Source organism: Bos taurus, chromosome 2 (genome assembly GCF_002263795.3).
Source record: "Bos taurus isolate L1 Dominette 01449 registration number 42190680 breed Hereford chromosome 2, ARS-UCD2.0, whole genome shotgun sequence".
NCBI classification, from domain to species: domain Eukaryota; kingdom Metazoa; phylum Chordata; class Mammalia; order Artiodactyla; family Bovidae; genus Bos; species Bos taurus.
The window spans coordinates 20,982,520-21,007,968 of NC_037329.1; the positions used below are offsets into that span (position 1 = coordinate 20,982,520).

Genomic DNA, 25,449 nt, shown 5'->3' on the forward strand with positions numbered 1-25,449 from the left:
TTATGATTGCTTTTAATCATTTTTTTTGTTGTTGCCTTGTTAGCTATAGTGCTTTTTTTTGTTATTTTAGTGGGTACTTTAGACTTTGCAGTATGTATCATTAATTTATCACAGTTCATCTCAAATGGTATGACACCAGTTCTCATACAGATTAAGAATCAAACTACAGTATACTTAATGTTTCTCTCCCCTTGGCCTTTGTGGTATTGTTTTCATACATTTTACTTATACATGTGTTATAAACCCCACAAGGAATTGCAGATATCCTCCGCATTTTGAAAGTTCACTTTACACCACTTTCCTTTTATGAAAGACCTACATTAGTGCCTGTTTACACTAATTGAAAGAATCGGAAGAAGGTTTTCGCTTTTACAAAAAAAGATGAAAAGCGAAAATAGCGTTCAGCATTTGTTTTGCAGCGAGCCGTTGTAGAGGCAGCGTGCATCCTGAGCAGCAAGAGTGGCACCACCAAGCTCCTTTCCTGGGAACTACACTCAGCATCTCATCAGCAAGCCGCCATAGCTTTGAACTTTGTCTGTGAGCATCTGTGCTTTGTCTCAATTTATTTTGTGCATCCGTTAGCAAGATGTGTCCCAAGGTAATTGCTTCTTCACTTTATGCCATTTTGGCTTACGAAAGCTTTCATGGGAACTTTTGGATAGCAAGGGAAACCTGTATTACTTTTTCTTTGAGCCATCAAGTGTTTTTTAAAGCGGTATAAATAATGTTTTATATATTTACCCACATGGTAACCATTTCAGGTACTCTTTCTTTTGTGTGATCCAGCTTTCTGTCTGGTGTCATTTTCCTTCTACGTGAAGGATTTCTTTTAACATTTCTTGTAGTACAGTTCTGTTAGTGGTGAATTCTTTCAGTTTTGTATGTCTGAAAAAAGTCTTCATTTTGCCTTCATTTTTAAAAGATGTCTTCACTAATACAGATAATTTCGCTAATTTGATAGTTTTTCTTTCAGAACTTTAAAGATACTGTTTCATTGTCTTCTCGCTTGCTTATTTTCTAATGAATAATCTGTCATTCTTATCGTTGTTTCTCTGTACTAATGTATCTTTTTCTGACTGCTTTTAAGATTTTCTGTCACTGGTTTTAAGAAGGTTGATTATGCTGTATCTTGGTGCAAAATTATTTCTTGTGCTTAGGGTTTGTTGATATTCTTGGGTCTGTATGTTTTCGGTTTTCCAGGTTTTGAAAATTTTTGTGCATTATTTTTTTGAGTCAATTTTTTTTCCTCTCCTCTTCTGAACTCCAATTATACATATACTAGATGCTTGAGGTTGTTACATAGCTGACTGATTTGTTCATTTAAAAGTCTTTTTAGTCTTTGTGTTTCACTTTGCATGGCTTCTATTGCTGTCTTCAGATTTACTAATTCTTCTGTAATGTCCAAACTGTTGTTCATTTCATCTGTGAATTTTAAAATCTAAGACATTGTAGATTTCATCTGTAGAGGTTCAATTTGGATCTTTTATAAATTTTTTTCATGTCTCTGCTTAACATATTACAGTTTTTGTCTAGATTCTCAAGCCTAAGGAATATAGTCATAATAAGTGTTTTAATATGTTTGTCTCTTAATGCTATCATCTCCATTGTTTCTGGGTCACTTTTGATTGATTCTTCTCATTATAGGTTTTCTTTTCTTGCCAATTTGCATGACTAATAATTTTTTATCTAATGTCAGACATTGTAAATTTTGCCTTATTGGGTACAGGATATTTTAAAATTACGGTACAAGGCCTCTCTGAATATTTACCCAGTGACCTGTGAGTTATGAAGTTTTCCATCCTGGCTGGTGGGAACATGTGATATTTTTGGCCCCATGTGAGCACTGGTACCTTTAGTATTTTGGGGGCAGTTCTTTCTTTGTCCTCAGGTAGTTTTTCTCATTTGCATCCTGGGCAGATCTTTGGTGTTCTGGCTCTCGGCATTCTCTCCTCTCTGTTCCCAGTGAATTCAACCTGTCTTGGCCTCTCCAGCGTTCCAGCTTTATCTCTTCAACTCAGGGAGACTAATGAACTTCACCGGGATTTACTCTGCCTGAATTGCTACCTGGAAAACTCTCCAGGCAATAAATTGGGGCAGTTGTAGGGCTCATCTTATTTACTTTATGTGTTTCAGGGATCTTTATCCTACATTACTTGATATCCAGTGTCTCTAAAACCATTGCATAATATATTTTACATGGTATTTTAGTTGTTTTAAGTGGGAGATTAAATCTGACTCTGATTACTGTATTATGGTACACAGTGGAAGTCTCCTAGTTTGTTATTGCATAAACTTTTAAGAGTCTGAGCATTTAAAAAATTAATTTGTACAGAACTCAACATAGTTTTATTCCGTAATAGATTATGTTTCTGGTTCTAATATAGCACATAGATAAATATATTTTTGTAGTATAGTGTTTTTAATGAAAATTTGAATACAGAGATGATAGTATCATTTTTATTTTGTTAAAATCATTAAAAAACTCTTAACGAGCATAAGTAGTTCTTGGCAACTGAATTGAAATTTAGATGTATTTTACACATATAAATTTTGTGTATATTTATTTACTAGGTCTTCATCCTCCTGGTCCACCTTTAGCAAGACCCATTCTGCCTCGAGAACGAGGTGCTCTGGATAGAATTGTTGAATATTTAGTTGGTGATGGTCCACAGAACAGGTAATGTTTACTAGGGTGTAGCTAAATGAAAATGAAGAAAGTTTATTGGTCAGAGTGGGTGTGTATGTGTGTGTGTACACACATGTGCTGCTGCTGCTGCTGCTAAGTCACTTCAGTTGTGTCCAACTCTGCGACCCCATAGACGGCAGCCCACCAGGCTCCCCTGTCCCTGGGATTCTCCAGGCAAGAACACTTAAGTGGGTTGCCATTTCCTTCTCCAATGCATGAAAGTGAAAAGTGAAAGTGAAGTCACTCAGTCGGGTCTGACCCTCAGCGACCCCATGGACTGCAGCCTACCAGGCTCCTCTGCCCATGGGATTTTCCAGGCAAGAGTACTGGAGTGGGGTGCCATTGCCTTCTCCAACACACATGTGCACATGCACTAAATGTTCTATGATTTTGTAGTTGTTTCCTGATTTTAGAACATAATGCAGTATTTTATGGCCCTGCAAAAGAGTACATACTCAGTTGTTTTTCAGTAGTAGATTATCTAGATAAAGTATTTGGATAAAATATTTTAAAACATATTATATATAACAAAAAAATATTGTAACTGGTATGTTATAACGCTGCTATAACATTATTTTTAGAGAATTTGAATCATTTTGTTGAATCTTTTGAATTTGAAGAGTTTGTAAATAGTGAAAAGTTGGTAGGTTATAAGAAATGGAGTTTTATAGATGTGAGTACTGGACTTAATGATAGTGAAAATTTTAATAACAGTGAGGACAGTTTCATGTATTTGACACTTAGAGTTCCAAAATGCTTCTCCAGTTATTTTAATTGATCCTTATAATAACTCTAGGATTATAAGGATGATAGGAGCAGAACAATTGTCATAGTATAGACTTTTAAGTAATTCTTAGGGTATTTTAAGAATAGATATTTGACAAGGTTATTGGTTAATATTATTGTCTTAATAAAGAGACTAGAATTTAATGTTAATGTGAAAAATTATACGTTCTTCAAAACAGATAGAATGTTGTTTGATAGGGCCAGGTATTTATTAAGTATTTACTCAGAGAACAGAAAGGGTATATAAATAGAAAATGTGGAAGATGTTTAAGTGTAATTGGGATAGCTAAGAAATCATGATATACAGAAATTAACCTTTGGACTGGACTAAACAAAATTAAATTCATTTCTTTACTACAAGACTTCACAGCGGTTTTAATAATACTCATTTGTGAATCTGTAAGAGGCTTCATCTTTTCCACTCTTTATCTGACCACAGATTTGGGGTCTGTCATCCCCAGGAATATGTGTTAGGAAACATTAAAATTTAAGTGTTCTCTTATCAAATACATTTCTGCTTACTAAGAAAATTTTATTTGACTGCTTCTTAGTTTATTTTTAATTTGATATATAATATTTTAAAATAATTGAAAATTTGACTGTTGTCATAAAGAGTGTTGTTTATTGTTTACAAAGTAATATCTATTATGGCACATCTAGCTACATTAAATGCTATGTAATCTAACTGTGTACTTTAGCTGTGATGGCTAAAGTAGCTTCTCCCACTTGTTTTGTCTGCATTTGTAACTACTCTGTTCATTTTTCCTTTTGCTGTAGGTACGCCCTTATATGTCAGCAGTGTTTTTCTCACAATGGCATGGCTTTGAAAGAAGAATTTGAGTACATTGGTAAGAATTATTTGGCAGTTAGATTTTAAATATTTTACTCTTAAATATTTCATTCTGTGCCAATTGCCATGTAATGCCATTTTGTTTTAGGTATTGCTCTGTATATGTTGTTCAGGCATATTATAGAATACACAGCAAAGCAGAAAAGACAACTCAGATTTTTTCTTCATACAGTGTACAACTTCTAGGCTAGCTGTTCTTAAACTTTCACTGTGCATCAGAATTAGCCTGAAGAGCTTTTAAACATTGTGATGCCCAGGTTCCACCTACAAATAATCTGCTTTAGTTGATCTGAGGTGGGGCCTAGGCATCAGCATTTTTTTTAAGCTCTTCAGAATATTTTCATGTGCAGCTACTATTTAAAAACATTGAACTAAATTAATCATGCTTCTCAAATATATATAACATGCAACATTTTGGGGGGCAGATGAGTAAAGTTCTGGCTTTTAAGATACCTCATGGTGACTAGAAGTGTAATTTCTGTAATACATTTAGATCATTATTATTGTTTTGCTATTGGTTGACCTGCTATGTAACTTATTATCTTTTCTGCTTTAAATTGGTATTATAATTCTAATAATAATTTTTAAATATGCTTTAAAATAAACTTTGGTTAGAACACCTGCCATAATATTATTATAACCATGTGTAATTTCACAATGAATAAATGGCTTTTGAAAGATTCTTTGTAAAATTAACCTTGAGGGTTACTTGATTAGTCCTTAAAGTTTATTTGGTTTATGGTTTTATTTTTTTTTAATTCTCTACAGCTTTTCGTTGTGCCTACTGTTTTTTCTTGAATCCTGCTAGAAAAACCAGACCCCAGGCTCCAAGACTTCCAGAATTTAGTTTTGAAAAGAGGCAGGCATTGGAAGTCTCAAATACAGTTGGTTCCTTGCCCTCAGAAAGTGTAATTTCATCAGAGAACCAGATCAATGAAGGTATGAATATGTTAATTTAGAAGTTTTGTCTCTTGATAATGTTTGCTTTCAACAATAAAAGCATAATTGTTTTAGACAAGAATGGATCAGATTTTTCAGCATGCATATTATCAGGTATTGCTCTGATATTATGGCCTCCTATGCAGTTGGTTTGATGTGTTTGAGTTTTAAAATATATATTGTGTTAAGCAGGATCTAGAAATAGCTTGGTAAATATTATTTATGGAGTTATCTTTTTAATTAACTGTTGGGAGATTTAACTAGTAATACATGGAATTGCTTTTCAATTTATGTAAATGAAGCAGATTTAAGACAACTATGAAGCCACTACTCATAAGGGTCAGTTTCTTATAATAATTGTAGTTAACACTGATAAATATAGGTTTGTGCCTTAGCATTTCTATGACTACAAGTTACTCGAAAACAGGAAACTCTGAAGTTGAAAAGTCAGCCTTACATTCTTTGGATGACTATATTGACAGGACTGGTGTTCCTTTGAAACAGACAATTTATCAAGGTCCATAGGATTTAATATTGCTGATTAATGCCTTTGTTGTAAAACAAACTTATTTTAAAGAAATGGAAGTTATCAGGATTCATTGAGTTTTAGAACTTATCTTTCAGTTCTGTTTTAGGAATTCCTGAGGAAGTTTCATGGAAAGATGAGATGGAAGATCTGACTATTAATTGCCAACTATTTCTTGTTATTAATGTTGGGTGAGGAACTATTTGTTAAGCAGCTCTGAATTATGAAGATTGCTAAAGTTATGACACAGTCCCTGATATTTTGGTGCTTCACCTCGTACAGAAAAAAAAAATCCACATGGGAAGTTTCGTTCACATAGTTTAAGGTAGCAGTCAGTATTCATTCTTTTAACTTCTAGAAGTTATCATTTACATATATTTGATTTCTTTATAAAATCACTGAGTAGTGGAAAAAGTGCTTTAACTGAGAATAATATACAAGGCAGTGAATTTTCACGTATCTGAAGTTTGGTATGAGAATTTGACTATGTTTGTTTGTTTTTTTAACTTTGAAGAATGAACCTAAAATATGTGTGTTGACTTGGGCTTGGCTTTTGTCTTACTAACAAATATCAAAATGAATTTGAATACAGATAGCCATGACAAAGAGGTCTGTGTACTTGAACGCTGAATCTTTGTATTTGTCTTCTCCATGTCTGCAACGTCAACTCCAAACACAATGTCAGACTTTTATCTTTTGCTTAAGTCATGCTCTGAGCTGCATGCTGTCACAGGCAAATCATCTGCCTTGCCATTGCCGCCTCTTGGAACTGAAAATTAAAGAATTCCAACCTGAAGATGCCTAGAGGAAAAATTGGAGTCCCTGCCATGAGTAACTTTGCTTATGAAAGCTAAAGTGAATATTTGAAAGCCAATAGTTGGGACAAAAAAAGAAAAAACAGCCAACAAAATAGATATCTTGATAATGAGTCCCATGCTTTTATCTTCTACTAAGGTCAAGATGCAAAGTTAGCAAACCACACCCAGCTATACCTTTCCTTCTCATCTAATCTAGGAGGAGCAATACCCCAGATGTCTCATTTTCTGTCAGAAACCTCCGGAATGAAGTCTAACTGGCTCAAACTCAACCCTAATAAGGTAACGTTAATAGGTGAAGACATTGAGGCAGGGTATGATAGCTCCACAATGCTAGAAACTGAAGCAACAATTCCATTTGGTTAAGATAGTCACTATAGTAGTAACTTCTTCATTCTTCTTTTTGGATTCATCAAAATGGCTAGTATGAGCATCGTTTTACTTCTTTGGTTTGTCAGAAGACAAAATTTTTTCCAAGACTCCTGTCTCTCAACACTGTGATATACGGTTATCAATTTCAAGCTGGATTCCATTAGTAAATGGCGGAAAGTATTTCTGATGAAGAGATAAAGCTGCATTTATTTAAACACTGGTGGCGTACCTTTATGATTAAATTGAACTGTGAAGTAAGGAGCATATCATCTCAATCAGCTACTCCCTCTGTTGACAGCCAGAGTGATGAAGGGCTTAGATTGCTGATTTCTACACTTCTGTGTAGAAAAATTACACAAAACTTAGGGTCTGAAAGAAAAACTTTCCTGTTTCAATTTTTATATATTTTTAAAAGTATTGAACCAGCTTCTTGAGATTGTGTTACTGAATTTACAGATGGAACCAAAAGGTAACTTTCTTTTGTCTTAATGTTTTTTCAAAGAATAGTTCATAACCATTTATGTGAATCTAGAATTAATACAAGAAATCCTTTTTTCAATTTATGATGCAAGACTTTAAATTTTATCTTCATTCTACTGGAATATTTTGCATTTAGGGTGAGGCATAAGGCTTTTGAAATTTTTGGACCACTCTTGGAACAACACATGAAACCTTGGAAAGTTTTCATCAAAGAAGGAGTGCTAGAAGAAAGAAATTCTTCCTGTTAACTGCTCATTTGAATTCCTAAAATTTTTTCTAAAACTGTGTACACGGATGTTTTGGTAATAAAACATTAGAGAAAACAAAAAAATTAAGATTGTCACTTTATTCTAAGAGCATGCTAGATATGGTATGTCAAAGTAATGAGCTGGTTTTTAGTTTCTTTGGTTTCTTTTATTGTGAAATGAATAGTACAGTAATATTTGAGTGTCTGCTAAGCCATGTTAAAGTCAGTTTATCAGTTTTTCTTCTTTTTAAAATGTGTTTTTCAAAATAATTGATTCATAGTATTCTTTTTGTTAGATGTGATAATAATTAGAGTACAAGGTTACTACACTATTAATATTCCAGTATAGTGATTTGGAGTTAGCATGTTTAAAAAATGTTAATATTGTTTTTGTTGTTCAGTTATATTTAGTTAGATCTTATGTAATTCTTTTAGTAGAATATAGCTTTATTCACTGGAAATAACTTGCTAGTAATAAAACTCATGGCATCTACTTAGTACTATCAAAAATAGCAAGTACAATTTATATAAGGTGAATTTATCTTGATAATCCGATTTTTGCTCTTCCCTTTCTTTTGTTTCAACAATAATACTGTTACCATTAGGTTATGTTGAACTAAGGAAAGTTCTGTTTTTAGTTTTGCTTATTAGGTGCTTTAGGAAATTGTACTATTTGATAATGTAGATTTTATTGAATTCTATGTATCAGATCAGAAAAACTTATGTCTTTATTTTTAGCTATGTATAGCTTACTCAAGATGTAAACTTGCCTATATTATGTTTTTTTCATGCTTGTTTTAGACATAGAGATCTTTTAGCCTGTTGGTTTCCTTTTCTGAAACACCTTCATCTAATAGTTTTACATTATTGCTTAATAATGACATTCTAATGACTCTTCTAATGGATTTGTTAACAAATGGTAAATAATTACACAACATCTTTATGTTTAAAATGAGCTATTTTCTCATAGGTGGTTATCATTTATTTGAATTTTATTCATTGAGCCAGTAAGTTGCATTTTGGGATGAAATTTGTGTCTTTGGTCCTTGAATATAAGTTGGCTGTTTTTCTTAAGGCAGAAAAATCTTTAAAAAACTTGAAAATCTGTGAGTTAAAGACAAATTGTCCATTTTAATTTAACAAATTTCCTTTGGGTGAGTTTTATAGTCTGTACATATAGTAGGTACTGATATGTTAGCAAGGCAAAATTTTTTTTAAGTTATTGTAAAAAGGGGTAAGAAGTAAGAATCTAAATCACCAAAATATTAGGAGTTTTGGAATACATAATATAAATAGACTCATGTATTTTGCTGCAGAAATTATGTGTTTCTTTTGGAGATGTATGAAATTGTTTTGTTAACTATTCTTTAATTTTTTTAGAGAATTATCCTTTCAAGAGCTAGAATAAAAACCTAAATGGACGGTGGTCTTCTTAAATGTTTTTGCATGTTTGTGGTTTATAGGTGAGGCAGTGGCAGTGTTCATTATACAGTTACATTCAGTTTTATGAGGTTGAGCTATCTAGCTGAATTGAAGCTTTACCCAAACAACCAGAAGCCAATTGTTACAGTTTGGTGGGAAAAGCTTTTTTCTCAAGAATATTGGGGTAGGAGAATAGAAGGGGAAGGAGTCAGGTAAGGAACAAATCCCATGGATCATTTTTGTTTTATCACATTGTGATAGATTGTTTTCTTGGCATTACAGATGTCAAAGGTGATTTTAAAAATTTTCCTACAGATGGAATTAGGTCATTCGAGTAACCTTGTATTAATTTTAGTCTTAAACTGGTGCTGCACAGGGAAGAGTAGACCTGTTTAATTAGTGTGAACATGAAATATGGTTTCTCTTTTGGTATTTTATGCCCAAATATTGACATCTACTGTAATGAATTTTATACCACCAACTATTATATATAAACTACAGCTTCACAGAAGAAATTTACTGTTTTCTTCTGTGGCAAATGATACTCTCCCGCAGAAATAAAGTAAGTACTTTTGGAATATATTTAATTATCTTTTTATAAAGTTCTGTGGTTTAGTTATTAAACTGGTATGTAATTAAATTTCTGTTAATCTTGTGCATCTAGTTCACTTGAAGCTTGTAGTGATGACCTCTCACAAAAAGACACTGACATACATAACACTGAATATCTATGTTGTTTAGACTAGCTGATATCTGCATTATAGGTATCATGACACGTACCAAATTTTTGTAACATTAACTGCTATTAATATTACTTTTCTACAGATTAACCTGGGGGAAGAAAAGTAGTCATTTAATACGCTTTTTGTTCTCAAACCCTTTTCATCATTTCACCATTTTTTAGTCTTCTGTATATTTTCTGAAATACAGTATAGTATTGATGAGCAGGTTTTGTGTATAATGCTATTTTCTAGTTATGAAAATAATTGACTTTTGTAGAATTCACGTGTATATCTTAGAATTCACCTCTATATACGTTAACAAAATTAAGTATTATAATTTTTCTCTTTGTATTAATGCTTCTTTAAGATTCCAGAATTTTAAAATTTGTATTGTATTTGACTGGCGATGTGTCTATTTCTGAAAATAATTACATCACAAAGCTTTAATATGATAAATCATAAACTTTGATACTTCTGTTTAATACTGAGTTAATCTATCAAAACAGATAACAAACTATGTGGGCCCATGTTCACTGAAGCATGCTTATTGATGAGTTGAGTCCTGAGTTCTGAGCTTTTTGTTTTTTCATTTCGTGTAACTTTATTGGAGGTTTTACTAAATCATAACCACTTGTAAAATTCTTGGCAAGTAAGTATTGCTCTATGGCCAGAGAGTTGTAGAAAACAGTGACTCTTAAAATTCTACCCTGGATAAATTCTGTGAAGGTAGAATTACAGATGGTTATTGACTTCCCTTGTGGCTCAGCTGGTAAAGAATCCACCTGCTATGTGGGAGACCTGGGTTCAATCCCTGGGTTGGGAAGATCCCCTGGAGAAGGGAAGGGTTATCCACTCCAGTATTCTGGCCTGGAAAATTCCATGGACTGTATAGTCCACGGGGTCGCAAAGAGTTGGACATGACTGAGTGACTTTCACTTATTGACTCCTGAAGTGTTCCACTGAACAGTTTGCTTGCCCTTGTAGCAGAAATGGTCTGTACATGTCCATAGAGTTTCATTTCACTTTCTGCTTTTCCTTTGACCACTGGATATAACACAACTTTGTATAACATGACTCGACCTCCTGCTTTTCAACTTTGGATTTTTGTAAGATTCCAAGTGGTGACAGTGCCATTTTATGTTCCTTTTACAATAAAAATAGCATTTTTGTGACATGTGAACATTCCTCATCTTTTTGTGAGCATATGAAGTTTCCATACAGTAAACCTCGTTAACTTAGATGTCCCTAGCTATGCAATTTTGGCTTTTTGTTCTATATATAAAAAGAGAGAAAGAGATTGTGATTAATTCCATAAACTAGAGTCGAAAATATCTTTAAAAATAAGTTAAAAAATTATTTTCAAATCCACCTAGAGTATGTGATATAATTTATATTTATTAAAACTGATATGATAAAACCATGAATTTATAAAACCTCCATGTAAGCATATTTTCTTTAAAAAGTATTAATTTTGTTATCAAAATACTGGCATTTATTATATGCTAAGTTGCTTTGGTTGTATCCGACTCTTTGCAGCTCTATGGACTATAGCCCGCCTGACTCCTCTGTCCATGGGATTCTCCAGCAAGAATACTGGAGTGGGTTACTATTCTACAAGGAACAAAACTAGAACTTTTTACTAGTGTAAACTGGCCTGTCCTCCAGATTTTTGAATCAGTAGCATTTGTAATATATTATAAGGGATCATCTGTGAGGGTATGAAAATCTCCTTATTTGCTTTGCTGATGTAGTTTAACCATATTTCTCCTAGCAGTAATATTAGTTGCTATTTATTATTACAGAAACAAAACACAGAAACACCTCAAAGTTAGGTGTTTATCTTTGATTTGGAAATTGAGTGGCCCAAATCTCTGCTCCTGTCATTTCCTTCCCTTTCCTATTCTTTAAACTTTGAAGAATTAAAGTTATTATTATTAAATTATTATTAAGAGATATGAGTTCAATGACACTCAAAAGAGAGTTTGAAGGGAGTAAACTTTCAGATTAGGAACCAATGCCTTTACTTGGCCTCTGCTAATGGAGACAGAGGCAAAAGACTCTTCCCTTTCGCTCCCTAGCATTCAAGGTATGTAGCATATTCTGACCCAGAGGTTTAAATCCCAAGGACTTGTCTTGCACAGGGATGAAGGAAGACTTGTCTTGTCTTTGGAAAAGGTGGATCCAGACCCCCACAGTCATGGATAATAGAGATGTAAATCAGTGTGGGAAATCACACCACCTAAACACACATATGCACCCTACAAAGGTACACATTTACTCATTGGTCACAGTGTTGCCTGGAAGCAAGAGACACTAGTTCCTTCAGGACACATAATGTGGGAGTTAGTGCATTTGCTGTTTTTCCTGGGCTGTTGTCTTATAATACATAGTTCTATTTTAATTTTGATATATTCAGACATTCAGCTTTCAAATCCATCTTTAGGAAAGTTCTTAAGTATTATGATAGTTCATTTATTTTGTGAACGATGGGGCTTTAGGTAAAATTATGTTTATGGGTATGTTTCCCCCAAATTGTTTTTTCCTTCATTCATACCATTTCATATATGGTATGCTCTAGGGATAGGCTTCCAAAGTGGCTCAGTGGTAAAGAATCTGCCTGCCAATGCAGGAGACATGGGTTTGATCCCTGGGTTGGGAATATCCCCTGGAGAAGGGCATGGCAACCCACTCCAGTATTCTTGCTTGGAAGATCCTGTGAACAGAAGAGCCTGGTGAGATCCAGGGATTGCAAAAGAGTCAACGTGACTTAGCAACTGATTATGCATGCATGATGTACTTAAGTACATTAAAAAGATATATTTTAAGGATAATGTTAGACTATTCTTCTGTTTCTTAGTTTCTTTGCACATGCTTATCTTATTTAGTAGTTATTAACATTGACTATTCCTGAAGTTTTTACTCTTTATCTTTTCAGAATCTTTAGAAGAACAAGATGTTCTAGATAATAGTACAGAACAGACAGATGACAAAATACCAGATACAGAGCAGACAAACCCAGTGATTGAACAAGCATCTGGCATAGAGGAACCAGAGGAGAAACAAGAAGAGACCGAGAATGAAGAAACCTCAATGAATGAAGACAAGTCAGCAGTTCCCAGAGCTAGTGCTGTTCCTAATCCTGAACTAAGTGGAGAATCTTTGACAATGTAGTAAATACTTCCATGTGCCTTCAACTGGATATTTGTAGTCTTGCTGATGTCAGTTATTGCTTTTTTAGGTGGTACTTTCTTTTTTTCCGCCCCGCCAAAGACATGCTTGGTTTCGTTTGAATTTCAAATTGCCTAGCTATTTCAATATGTCAGACTTACGTCTACTGGCTATTAAAATTAAAAGCAAATGGTGTCAGTAAAGTAAAATCCTTTTGAATGTACAGAAACCCACACTGTTCAGACAACGTTTAGGTATTTTTTTCTGTTCTAAAAGTAAACAAATATAATAGAAGTTTTGTTTTCTTCTTGCGACCTGTAAATACATTTGGCATAGGAAGAACTTTGGTTAGGAATAAGTTCTAATGGCATTTGTTTTATTTTTTATTTTATTTTTTTTTTATGTATGGCATTTGTTTTAAGGAATGAAACTCAATTAAGATTTTTAATACTTCATTATTAAAATGGATAGAATTTTAACTCTTGTGATATTTGCCAGGGGGTAAAAATCTATTTAGGCATTTACATTAAGAGGTGTGAAAGTTATTACAGTAATAATATAGGCATTTGTGTGAATTCTCAGTAAGAATGCAGTCGAACAGTCAAGTGCAGTGTTACTTTTGATGTCTCTTATTTTGCAGCTGGGCCAGAGGTACCTGATGTATATAATTAGCTTATGTTTACATATTAACATATAGGAAATATCTCTGCACTTGACTGTACTTGAATTTTGAACATTATTTATATTTGTAAAATAATGCTATTATAAGTGAATTTTGTGCTCGTATGTGTATTTTGTTAAGGAAAATAAAGATGATCTGGAAGCAATTTCTTTTTGTTAAATATCTAGACTTCTTCAGACAATAGCTTGGTAGATGACTTAGCTACCTGAAAAGTCTTAGTAGGAAGAGTTCACGATTCAGTAAATCTATAAATTATGCTGAGAAAAAATTATGATCTTTTTATTCAAATTTGTTACCTTTCAAGTTCAGAGAATTAGTGACATTTAGAGGTTCTAATCCGAGGTTAGATTTTTCTGATTCAGGAAAACCTTAGGCCATTTGTAGTTTTTAATTTTGAGAGACATAGTTTTGTGAGAATAGGCAGTTAATTACTAGTAGTTCATTGGATTTAATATGTGTATTAAGGACTAACTGGCAATTTTTTCGACCCAGAATAGTAATTCTTGTTATCTTTTCTATTTTCTTTTTATCTATTACTAAGAAAAAACTATCAAGTTATGCCAAAGGAAGGAATATACAGGAATGGTGTATATGGCAAGTATTTCTAAGTTATATATGGTTTGTTAAAAATTAAATAAAATAACCATTTATTATCATTTAAAAATTCATCTTTATGATTTAATACCTTATATCTGATAGGTTTTTTAAAGGAACCCAAATCTGTTAATAGTCTGAGAGTTTTCAAGATTATAGGATTGGGCTTGAATTCTAGCTCTGCAGTCTTGGGCAAGTCACCTGACCTCACTGAGGTCATGTTTTTTCATCTTTAAAATTGGAAGAATACCTACTTTTTGGAGTATGAGGACAATAAAAAGTAATTAATGTAGTGGGCCTAGCTGACTGTCTGATAGTAGATATTAAGTGGTAGCATTTTATACTCTTGATATCTTTGTGAAATGTGGAAGAGGTCTGAATTCTCCTTGCAGATAAGGAAATGAAAAAACAACATGAAATATAATTTGGCTGGTCAGAATCAAGCCAAAGTTTTCTGTATAGGTTTTCTTTATCTTATACATGTATATAAATGCATAGATTAAGGCAATAGGAACCTGAAACTGTGGCATATAATAATACTACAGAATATAGTCTCCTTTTTCCCTTTTTTGATGAAGCCTATCAGTTTTTTTGGTGTGTGTATTATTGGCCCATAACACTTTAGTAACACTTTGCTGAGTCTTCTTGTTATAAAACATTCAAATTCTGAAAAATGAGTAATCTCAGAGAAATATAATTTAGTGATAGAATTAAGTAGATATCAGAAGTATCTATGGAAGAAGGTTAAAATAGGTGAATTAATGTTAACAGGTAACATGCTGTAATCATGTAGTACCTATTAAAATAGAAACGTTTCTTCTGATATTATAATAAACAGTTAATGGTTGAAGAGTGGTATAGTGTCCTATTTCTGATTATTAAGACTAGTATAAATGAGGAAAAGCAAACTAATCAGTGCTGTGAGCTAGAGTAACCTTCGCTTCCCTACTTACTAATGCTCAACAGGTCATCATGTAAACTTCTCACTATGCCCTTAGCATAATCTACAAACATGTCTGGCTTTTCTCTCTGTCTCTCTTCCATCATTATGCTGAAGCCTTAGGGTGTCTTTCAATTCTCTGACTAAGCTAAACCCTTTCCCACCTTAGGTCTCAGTTTAAATGTTCTTTCCTCAGAGAGATGCCCTCCCAAGCTCTGTATCTAAAGCTGGTCTCTGCCTTTTACTCAATCCTGTCATGTTATTATAATCTATGAGTATTTTATCTGTTTATTAGTTTACTGTATTTCTTCAAGACTTAAGAGTCTTTGTGTGCAAGGTTCTGTCTTATTTACCTTTGTATCTCCAGAGCCTGGTACAGTGTTTGACACATTTATTATTTATTAGGTGAATGAATAACTTTGTTGCTAAATTCAGCAAAAACTCAGTTCTTACCTAATTCCATTGACACTCTTGGGTGCTCCCTTTAGTTTGAAACACTTTTTTCTTTTGGCTTTTGAGTTCTCCCACTATTGTTCTCTTACTCCTCTGCTCCTTTTCTCTCAGTGTCCTCTGCAGGTTTCCCTTCCTCTGCCCATCATTTACATGTTGGTGTTTCACCTTTCTACCTTGTCAGCATTTCTTCACTCTGTGTATTCTCTCTCTAAAGGCTCTCATCAACCCCCATGGACTTAATTACATCTGTCTCTCTCATTCTCAGATCTTCAGCCTTGATCTCTTTCCTTCACTTTAGAGTGATAGATATACCTGCCTACTGGAATGACTGTCTCTCCCAATCAATTTATTAAATAGTGAACACTATTTTCTCCTTCAAAACCTTCAAAAAGTTTCTATGTTTCAGTTTAATTTCTGTGCTTCTCATCTTATCAATAGTGCTACTGTGCAAGCTAGAAACTAGAGTTTGTCCACTCATTCCTTTCCCCTTTTTCTTGTACCTTAACTGTCATTTTCTGTTTCCTAAGCATCTTCCTGTTATATTCTCATTTCTCCATCCCATTAACCTTACATTAATGATAGTAAACATTTGCATTCTTACTATGTACCAAGCAACATGCTAACTGTTGTTTAAGTATTATTTGTTCCTTGGCAACAACCCTGTGAGGATTTTTTTCTCTGGGTTATAGATAGGAAAACATGTATAGAGAGTAAGCAACTGGATAAGTGAAAAATCTGAGACTTGAATGCAGGCAAATAACTTCAGGTGGCTCAGACCATAAAGAATCAGGCTGCAATGCAAGAAACCCAGGTTCAATCCTTGGGTCAGGAAAATTCCCTGGAGAAGAGAATGGCTACCCACTCCAGTATTCTTGTCTGGAGAATCCCATGGATGGAGCAGCCAGGTGGGCTACAGTCCATGGGGTCGCAAAGAGTCAGACACAACTGAGCAATTAACACATACACACACATATGACTTTAGAAGTCTTACTTCTTATTACTGTTGTACTGCCTTCTAATTTAGGCCTCCTTCATCTCAAAACTGTTTCTTAACTGGTTTCCTTGTCTCCAGTCTTGTCCATGGCTATCTATTCTGTCTACTTCAGCCTGAAAGAGTTTTCATAACTGGAAAACGAATCATGTCATACCATTGCTTAAACCCTTTAATTATTCCTCACTGTTCTTAGAATGAGGTCCAAAGTTACCCATACGGCTTACAAAGCCTGTGTAACTTTGCTCCTAGTTTCTTCTGGCGTTTCTCACTACAGCTGCTGCCACTGTTTCTCTGCCCCTGTACCCCCACACTTTCAGTACAGCTATACTGTTATCTCTGTTTGCAAATGCAGTGTTTTTTCCTAATCCCCCGCTCTTCCTCTGCCTGGGATATTTTCCCACTTGCACAGACAGGAGGACACTCAGTTGTTGGATTCAAGTGACATAGTTCCAGTCAGAATCCAAGTTTAGAAATCTTGCTAATTATTAAGCTATGCTCTTTATTTTTGTACTTGGTCTTTCTCACTACCAGGCAAGAATACAGGAGTGGGTAGCCATTCCCTTCTCCAGGGGATCTTCCCAAACCAGGGATCAAATCTGGGTCTCCAGCATCGCAGGCATATTCTTTATTGTCTGAGCCACTGGGGAAGCCCAGTGCATTGGACACACAATCACTATTGTTTGCTGAACATAACTGAATCTGAAGAGCTATCTTTTCATGTAGTGAGGGGAGAGGTTCTAATTATATAATTTTCATTAAACATTATATGCTGGGTGCTAGAAATACTAAATGTCTTACATGAAGTCATGGGGAGAGTTAGCGCCTAAGCAAGTTAGAACTCGAATCTCAGCTCTTAATGTAGGATGCTTTATATTAAACCACTGTTTTTATACTGCCAATAATTATTGGTGTTAGAGTTTATGTATTTAAAATATGTAACATGTTTATTTCTATTTCCAGCTGGCAGTAACTACTTAACTATCTTAAAACTTCTTTTCTTATTTTTTCCTTTATTTTACCTTATAGTATTACTCTACAATAATGCCTGTTGGACTGCGCTCAAATCAGTTAGTGGAAGGGTCAAAGAATGAGGATAATTTGTGGAATTATAGCAATTTTGAGACAATTATGGATACAGATCTGCTTTAGAAAATTGAAAGAAAATAATGTGGTGTCATTATCTAGTATAACATCAATTCATTGTAAGAATTATAGAAGAGATTTACATACAGTTTATGAACTCTTAGAGCTATTAAAATAATAAAAGTATTTACATGAAGACAGACTAAGACAGAGATGATTGTGAATTGATGATCTGCCAAATCTTACAGTTTGTAATTTGACTTGTTTTAGAATTATTAAAGACCTAAATATATTGACTCTACCAAATTAGTATATTGTCACCCTGGTTATTTAACTTACATGCAGAGTATATCATGTGAAACGCTGGGCTAGATGAACCACAGGCTGGAATCAAGATTTCTGGGAGAAATACCAATAACGTCAAATATGCAGATGACACCAGCCTCATGGCAGAAAATGAAGAGGAACTAAAGAGCCTCTTGATGAAAGTGAAAGAGAGTGAAAAAGCTGGCTTCAAACTCAACATTCAAAAAAGAGATCATGGCATCTGATGATGTCACTTCATGGCAAATAGAGGGGAAAAAATGGAAACTGACAGACTTCATTTTCTTGGGCTCCAAAATCACTGCAGATGGTGATTGCAGCCATGAAATTAAAAGATGCTTGCTCCTTGGAAGAATGGCCAACCTAGACAGCATATTAAAAAGCAGAGACATTACTTTGCCAACAAAGGTCCATCTGGTCCAAAGCTCTGGTTTTTCCAGAAGTCATGTATGGATGGGAGAGTTGCACTATAAAGAAGGAAGGCTGAGTGCCAGAGAGTTGATTTTTTTTTTGAACTGTGGTGTTGGAGAAGACTCATGAGAGTCAGTTGGATTGCAAGGAGATCAAACCAGTAAATTCTAAAGGAAATTGTTCCTGAATATTCATTGGAAGGACTGATGGTGAAGCTGAAACTCCAATACTTTGGCCACCCAATGCAAAGAGCCGCCTCATTGGAAAAGATCCTGATGCTGAGAAAGATTGAAGGCAGGAAGAGAAGGCGATGACAGAGGATGAGATGATTGGATAGCATCACCGACTCGATGGACATGAGTTTGAGCACACTCTGGGAGATAATGAAAGACAGGGAAGCCTGGTGTGCTGCAGTCCATGGGATTGCAGAAAGTTGGACACAACAGAGCGACTGAACACCACCACCAAATTAGTAAAGCAATAAAACAAAGAGTTTTTGTTGTGAACTGCAAACAATAAACTTAGTTTTAAATAGTTCATTGCTAGAGCTTCAGTTTCTGTCTCAGTGAAACCCAGTTGAGATAATCACACAGTAACATGGTCAGAGATAAAGAGGAACAGCTGCTAGAAAAAAGACAGGAACCCTAGTCAGTCTTCCTCATAGTCACCTGGTCAGTTGACTTTATTATGCACACACAGAAAAACAGAAGCAAATGAAACTGGTTAAGTGTGCTGGTGACCTTCTTTAAGGTGATTTATATCCACAGATTCAGGCTCTGAGTTTAGACTGATAAACTTATAAATATAGAAAAGTACATTTATTAGAATATAACCATAAGAATACAAATAAAGTGAATTAAAATTATTAATGAGTACAGAATTTTTATCAATCCATAAACTTTGTATCAGCCTAATTTCTTTCCTCCTTGGAAACTAATCTACATTTTCTACTTTAATACTATTTTAAAATGCCTTTAAAAATTATTTATTAGATAGTAGGTGTCCCCCCAGTTACCTTTATCAGTTTACCTTTGTATGAAACTTATATTGCATTCGATTTCCTATTCTTTTTCCTCCAAAGCTCCTGTTATATGTAGTTTAATTTATACTACTCATGGGTTTTAGGAAAAGAAAATACTATCCACTTTCATACCTCTATATTACTTGATGTTTTTTAAAACCTAGATTTTCTGTTTTATGCATTTTTCTCTTTTTTAAAAAAATATTTGTGCCTTCCTTTTTTTTTTTTTTTTTTGGCAGCAAAATTGATAGAATCTGGAAGCACTCTGAGAAGATTAAAAAAAGTTCTCAAAATCTCCCTCATAAATTAGTTTAAGTTCTTATTCCAGGATTATATGAGAACGGGCCAAATTTTCAACTGCCAAAGACGTTTACCAGATCCCTGGCACTTGATTTAGGAAAACTGGGAAAAATTTATTTTTGTGAAAATAAGTATTTCTATCTTAAGTCTGGTTTTGAAGGATGAAGAAAGTGGGGAATTAAATGAACATTTTTTTTTGAATACCTGTTCTTGGTCAGGCCCTGTGCCCTGGATACTTTCATATACATTCTCATATAGTCTCACACAGCCATGTGAGGGGCTGGAATCCTGTCAAGCAGGGATTAAATGAATTCCCCAAGATTACTTAATTTATGGATAGTAAATGGAATTGAAACCTAGGATCTCTAAGTTCTGTCCTTTTCACTACCTATGAGTTTTCTCCTCCTCTGTTGGCTGAAAGAAATAGACTCAGGCTCTTGGGTTTCTCATTTTTGTGATAACTCAATTGTTACTTCTTCAGGGCAGTCTTCTGTTAACCTAACACTTGTCAGACTTTCCACTCTGACGTACCCTCCTCTTGAAATTCTTTCATAATATTATCTTTTGCACCAGACTATGAACTCGTTGAAGTCAAGGCCATATCTGGTTTTGCTTATTATATTCCCAGTGCCTGGTGTATAGAAGAGACAATAAATTATCTGTTGAATAGTAGTATGCATGAACCTACCCATATGCACAATGGGAAATACTACTATAGTCTTTAGTGCAGATTTTATAGTGTGAAGGAGTTTGCAAATCTCAAATTATTTGAATTATTGAGAAGGGAAAGGGCCAGAAAGTTTGTTCCTCACAACTTAGGAAAATTTCAACTGATGCTTTTGTCTTTTTTTTTTTCCTTTTTTTAAAGTCCATTGTCCACATTGCTGTTGGAGTGTTCTAAAACACAAATTTCAAAAACTATTGTCAGGCTCACTTGTGTCTGGCTACCTCCTTGGGTGGCTTGTAAGCATGCCCTTCTTTTCTGGCCTTGTTTCCTACTGTTCTCCCTCGCCTTCTGACCACACTTCTGAGAGATGCCTCGCACTGATCTTCCATGATGCTACTCCTGTCAACTCTCATTTCCTGAAGAGCTAACTCTGTAATCCGAGTGACTTCCTCAACCTCCCTAAGCAGTTACTTGCTTTTTGTTCCTATTGTTCTTTATACACCATGTAGAACTTGTAATCTCCTGACCTCTTGTTTATTGTCTGCCTCCCTCGTTTGATTGTTAACACAGAAAAAAGGCCATGTTGCTCAGTCTTGTATTTCTCACTTTTGCATTCCTCCAACAGAACAGCACAGATTAAAACAAAACTGAAAGCTGGCATGGTGTCAGCTACCTGTCCGTTTAGAGAATGGATTCCTGTGATAGACCTGAGTTGATCAGCACTAGTGGTTGGTATGCTACTTCTATCTGTAACTCCTACAAATACAGGAATTGGGGATACAAAGTGAGAAGGAGTAGCTCAAGATATGAGAAAATGGGAACTGTATGAGCACCTTGAGGATGGGGAGGATTCATTTGTTTTGAATTCTTAATGTCTGAGATAGATGCTTAATAACTGTGAATGAACCAAGCTGAAGATGGCCTAAGAGCTGGTGTGCTGAGGGGCACCACAGGGTCAGAGCTCTTCCTTGATTCACGTGAGTCTGTTATTTGGGTATGATTTCTAAATTGTATCTGTAATTTGGGTTCTTTAGAAAATTTCCATTCTTGAAGATCCCTACTCTCCCCACCCTCGATCCCATATTTTAATTACCTATGGAATGGTGTTTTTAAAAAATCTCATTTTTATGTTTATTTTCTCATTTCTGACCATTTAATGTTGCAACTGACATTAAGTTAGAATTTTCTGGATTAAGCTGCTGGTTTTGGACATTGTATCTGTTGGAGCCCAGACACAAAAACATCTTAAAATTGAGTACTTTTCCTCAAAAAATCATTAAACATGAGGTATACTGTACATAGCAAATGTAATTCAAACTTGCTTAGTGTGTTATAGTTTATGAATTATAGTCAGCTATTTTTTTTCTGAAAATGAGAAAGGCTACTTGTGCCTTAATGTCTATAGCAAGAATTATAAAGGCTTTGCCTACCTGCCAAGAGTTGACGTATTTTATTAAATTATAAGTAGTAGGGTTTAAAAAAAAACCTTTCCTAGGAATAGATGAAATCAAATTTTGGAATGAATTTGTATTCTCAATTATGAGTCTTCATACAGCCAAAGAATACATGACTTTTCAGAATAGGATGTTGTGAATTTTATAAAATGAACTGAGTATTGACTGAAATAAAATTTATACGCTTGAAACATGTTTTGGGTGGATGTTGTAGACTCTTTTCAACACGATTTTTTTCTTTTGGTTTTTAAAGACCTGGATTCTTTTTGATGTTTGTATGATCTTTCTTCAACAGGGCAATCTCCTGTAGTTGGGCTTGATGAAAGTAAATGGTATTTTATTTGTTTAATACAGCCACAGTCCTTACTGAAGAGTGGGGATTTTTCCTTTCCTGCTGCCATTTCCCCCCTACCCCCACCCTCCACCCTGCCACACCTCCTCCCCTCCCCCAACCAGCAAATGCAGGGGCAGCAGCTGTTCAGGTTTTAATAGATTCTGATAAGACCAATTTATCCTAGCAAACAATTGTTAGCAATAGTTTGAAGCAAGCATGAATATTCAGCACTCCTTTTAGAATAGGATGGCACAAGACTACTAAATTGTGAGTCAGGACAGTAGTGCTGTGAGCTTCGAGTGGGCAGAGGAAAAGGGGAGCAGATGACTTCCCTTCTAAGGAAGAAGCAGAATTCTGGACTGCCTTGTGCAGATGAGTAACAAGAGGTATGTGGCTGACACTTCTGTTTTCAACAGTGCCTCCTCCAGTAGACATGTAAACAATTCAATTTGTGCATTATAGGTTTTATTGCTTTTAAAGTGATTTATGTCCTTATCTCTGCATTATTGCCCACAAGATACTGCCCTCTGTCAGAAGGGCTGTGCTATCTAATTTTTTAGACCTTTGTCTTCATTAGTACAGCAATTTTAGCTTGTGATCATTGTACTAGCCCTCACTGATAAGCTAAGACACTGCAAGATTCATGGTACTGACATCTAACCTTGCCACTGGCTTCTTGACCCTTCTACTTCCGAAACATAGGTTCATTTTTTTTTTTTTAAACCCAAGGTAGAACTCCATCTATTTTTCACACACATTGTGGGCAGTTTAAAGGTTGGTCAGAATCAAATATTGTGCTTTCAAATTTGATAATGTATGAGTACAGAAGGATGACCTTTGATACATGGTTATACATCAACATGACATGAGCAGTAAATGCAGCAATTACCTTTACCTCATTGAAATGGTACTTTAGTTTTCATCTTCAGAGCAATTACTGCAAAAACAAAAAAATGCATTTAAGTTCTCATAACAGTTGCAAAATAAGTATCTTTGGAAACAGTCCTAATTTATGAACGTATTTTCAATATGAGTTTGGTGTTCATAGGATGAAATATAGTTCACTTATCAAAAGATCTTGACATGATAATGTTAGGCAGGTTTCTGTAAATCTACTTCGTGTTTTATAAATATGTGATTTTTCAAAAGGATTAAATGGAAGAGGTGTATACAAGAGGTGTACCATTTGTGTTTTGAAACATTGAAGTCTGTGCCCGGTGGTCATCTAAAGGAGTATTTAATGGTGATAAGGATCTTTATGATATGATCATACACAGCTGCATGTAGCTTCTACCACTATTTATGGGATTGTTGCCCCAGTGTGTTAATTTAAATATTTATTTCTCCATTAATGAGTGCCTCCTGTGTGTCAGGCACTGGAGATGTAGAATGAGTGTGACATGGACCCTACTCTCAGGGAGTTCATTGTCTACTCAGTGGTTAATCTAATAGGTCAGTTCTATCTTAAGTCCCAAGATAAAGAAGCAGTAAGTTGACTTAGTAAGTCCTAAGTGAAGTATTCATAGGACTTAAAAAGTTAGGAGACCAGGTTTGCATTTTGACTCAGCCAATTTCCAGTAGTATGACCTTGTGGGGAAGTTAGGTAATCTCTCTAAACCTTGGTTTCCTTGACTATTGAGAAATGATATGTAATGCATGGAACTGCTGTGAAAATTAAATAGGGAATGTGGACTAGAATGGGAAACTTCCTTGTCTACTTCCCATCCTTTCTTTATCTCCTCCTACACCTCTCATCCGGTTTACTGTTTCTCTATAAATTCCTCTCTTTCTGGTATAGAGGTTGTTAACAAGGATCCAGGGAGTCCAAGGGCCTCTGGAAATTTTCTACAGGATTTTATGTGTGTATGTGCACATTTTTCTAGGAAAAGAATACATAACTTTCATCTAATTTTCAAAGGGGATCACAAGTCAGTAAAGCAGGAATGCTGCAGCTCTCTTCTAAGAGAATAGCTAAGTACCAAAGATACTAGTTAACATCAATGTTTAATAATATTAAAAACAACAATTGAATCTCAAGATCCTTTTCTTTGGGCATTAAAGAACCCATCAAATTACCCCCATGGCCAGAAGCTATACATGAGGTACAAAGCATCAGTGCCACAGCAGTGGCAAAATTAGTATAAAAATGGAACTGAAGTTCAGTGTGTGAGTCTTGCATGTTTTTAGATTGCTGATAGCTTTATCAGTGATCACTTCTAGACATGAGAATTGCTTAAAACTCATCAGGTTAGTGAGATTGCATTTTGAAAATAAGATAGGGGTATTGTAAGGAATCACAAGGTATCTTACTGGTTTTGATGTTATAAGTAAAGTTTCACCATCCTACCCCAAACACCTACTTGTTGCCTCCCCTCAACCCAGGAACTTCCTGCTCATGAAATGATGTCATAAAATTAGCTTTTCACCAATACTTGTCTGTCTCCTTCTCTTGGTTTTTAATACAGGAAATCTAAGTGCAATGATCAAAATTTTAAAAGCTATTTCACTGCATTCTATCACTGTAACACATTAACTGCTTTCTCTTCCTTAGGTTCCCTTTCACTCTTTAGATCTTTTAGCTTATGTATGTGTTTTATAAATTGATAGAAACACAGTTGCATTCTTTATTGTTTTTTGTCTGTGCTGGGTATTCACAGCCTTTTCTCGTTGCGGTGAGCAGGGGCTACTCTCTAGTCGCAGTGCACTGGCTTCTCATTGCAGTGGCCTTCCTTCTTGTGGAGCATGGGCTCTAGGGCGCACAGGCTTCAGTAGTTGTGGCTCCTGGGCTCCAGAGCATAGTCTCAGTAATTGTGGCACACGAGCTTAGTTGCTTTGTGGCATTTGGGATCTTCCTGGATGGATAAGGGAAGGAACCTGTGTCTCCTGCATTGGCAGGTGGATTCTTTACCACTGAGCCACCAGGGAAGCATCCCCCGCCCTGTCCCCGTGCAGTTGTATTCTTAAACCAAACTGTGAGCAAGAGGCTCTCTGTGGTGTTCCACTTGTTCCTGTAGCTTTTCTCACATGAACTGTTATGAAAATCTTGAGTCAATTATTGACCATTCCATAGCACCTGAAGCCATGGGCATTTGGTCACTGGGAAGAGGTTTGAACCCTTAAACCTTTACAGGCCATTGAACAGCTGTCAAGTGGTAATGAGTTTTTCCTTTACACTCAAG

General features: G+C 35.0%; 1 protein-coding gene across 9 annotated transcripts in view; it reads left to right on the plus strand.

Annotated features, from left to right (window-relative positions):
• The window catches only part of LNPK (lunapark, ER junction formation factor), a 99,457-nt gene extending 77,326 nt beyond the window's left edge, over positions 1-22,131 (plus strand). For 4 of the 9 annotated variants that reach the window (XM_059875173.1, XM_024975635.2, XM_024975641.2 and 1 more), the window contains 4 exons: positions 2,572-2,677; positions 4,250-4,320; positions 5,091-5,261; positions 12,781-22,131. In XM_059875173.1, coding sequence (XP_059731156.1) covers positions 2,572-2,677; positions 4,250-4,320; positions 5,091-5,261; positions 12,781-13,016 — 584 coding nt within the window. In that variant the 3' untranslated portion in view covers positions 13,017-22,131. The other 5 variants (XR_009490729.1, XM_024975640.2, XM_024975636.2 and 2 more) reach the window with 5 other exon arrangements.
• The last annotated feature ends 3,318 nt before the right edge of the window (positions 22,132-25,449 follow it).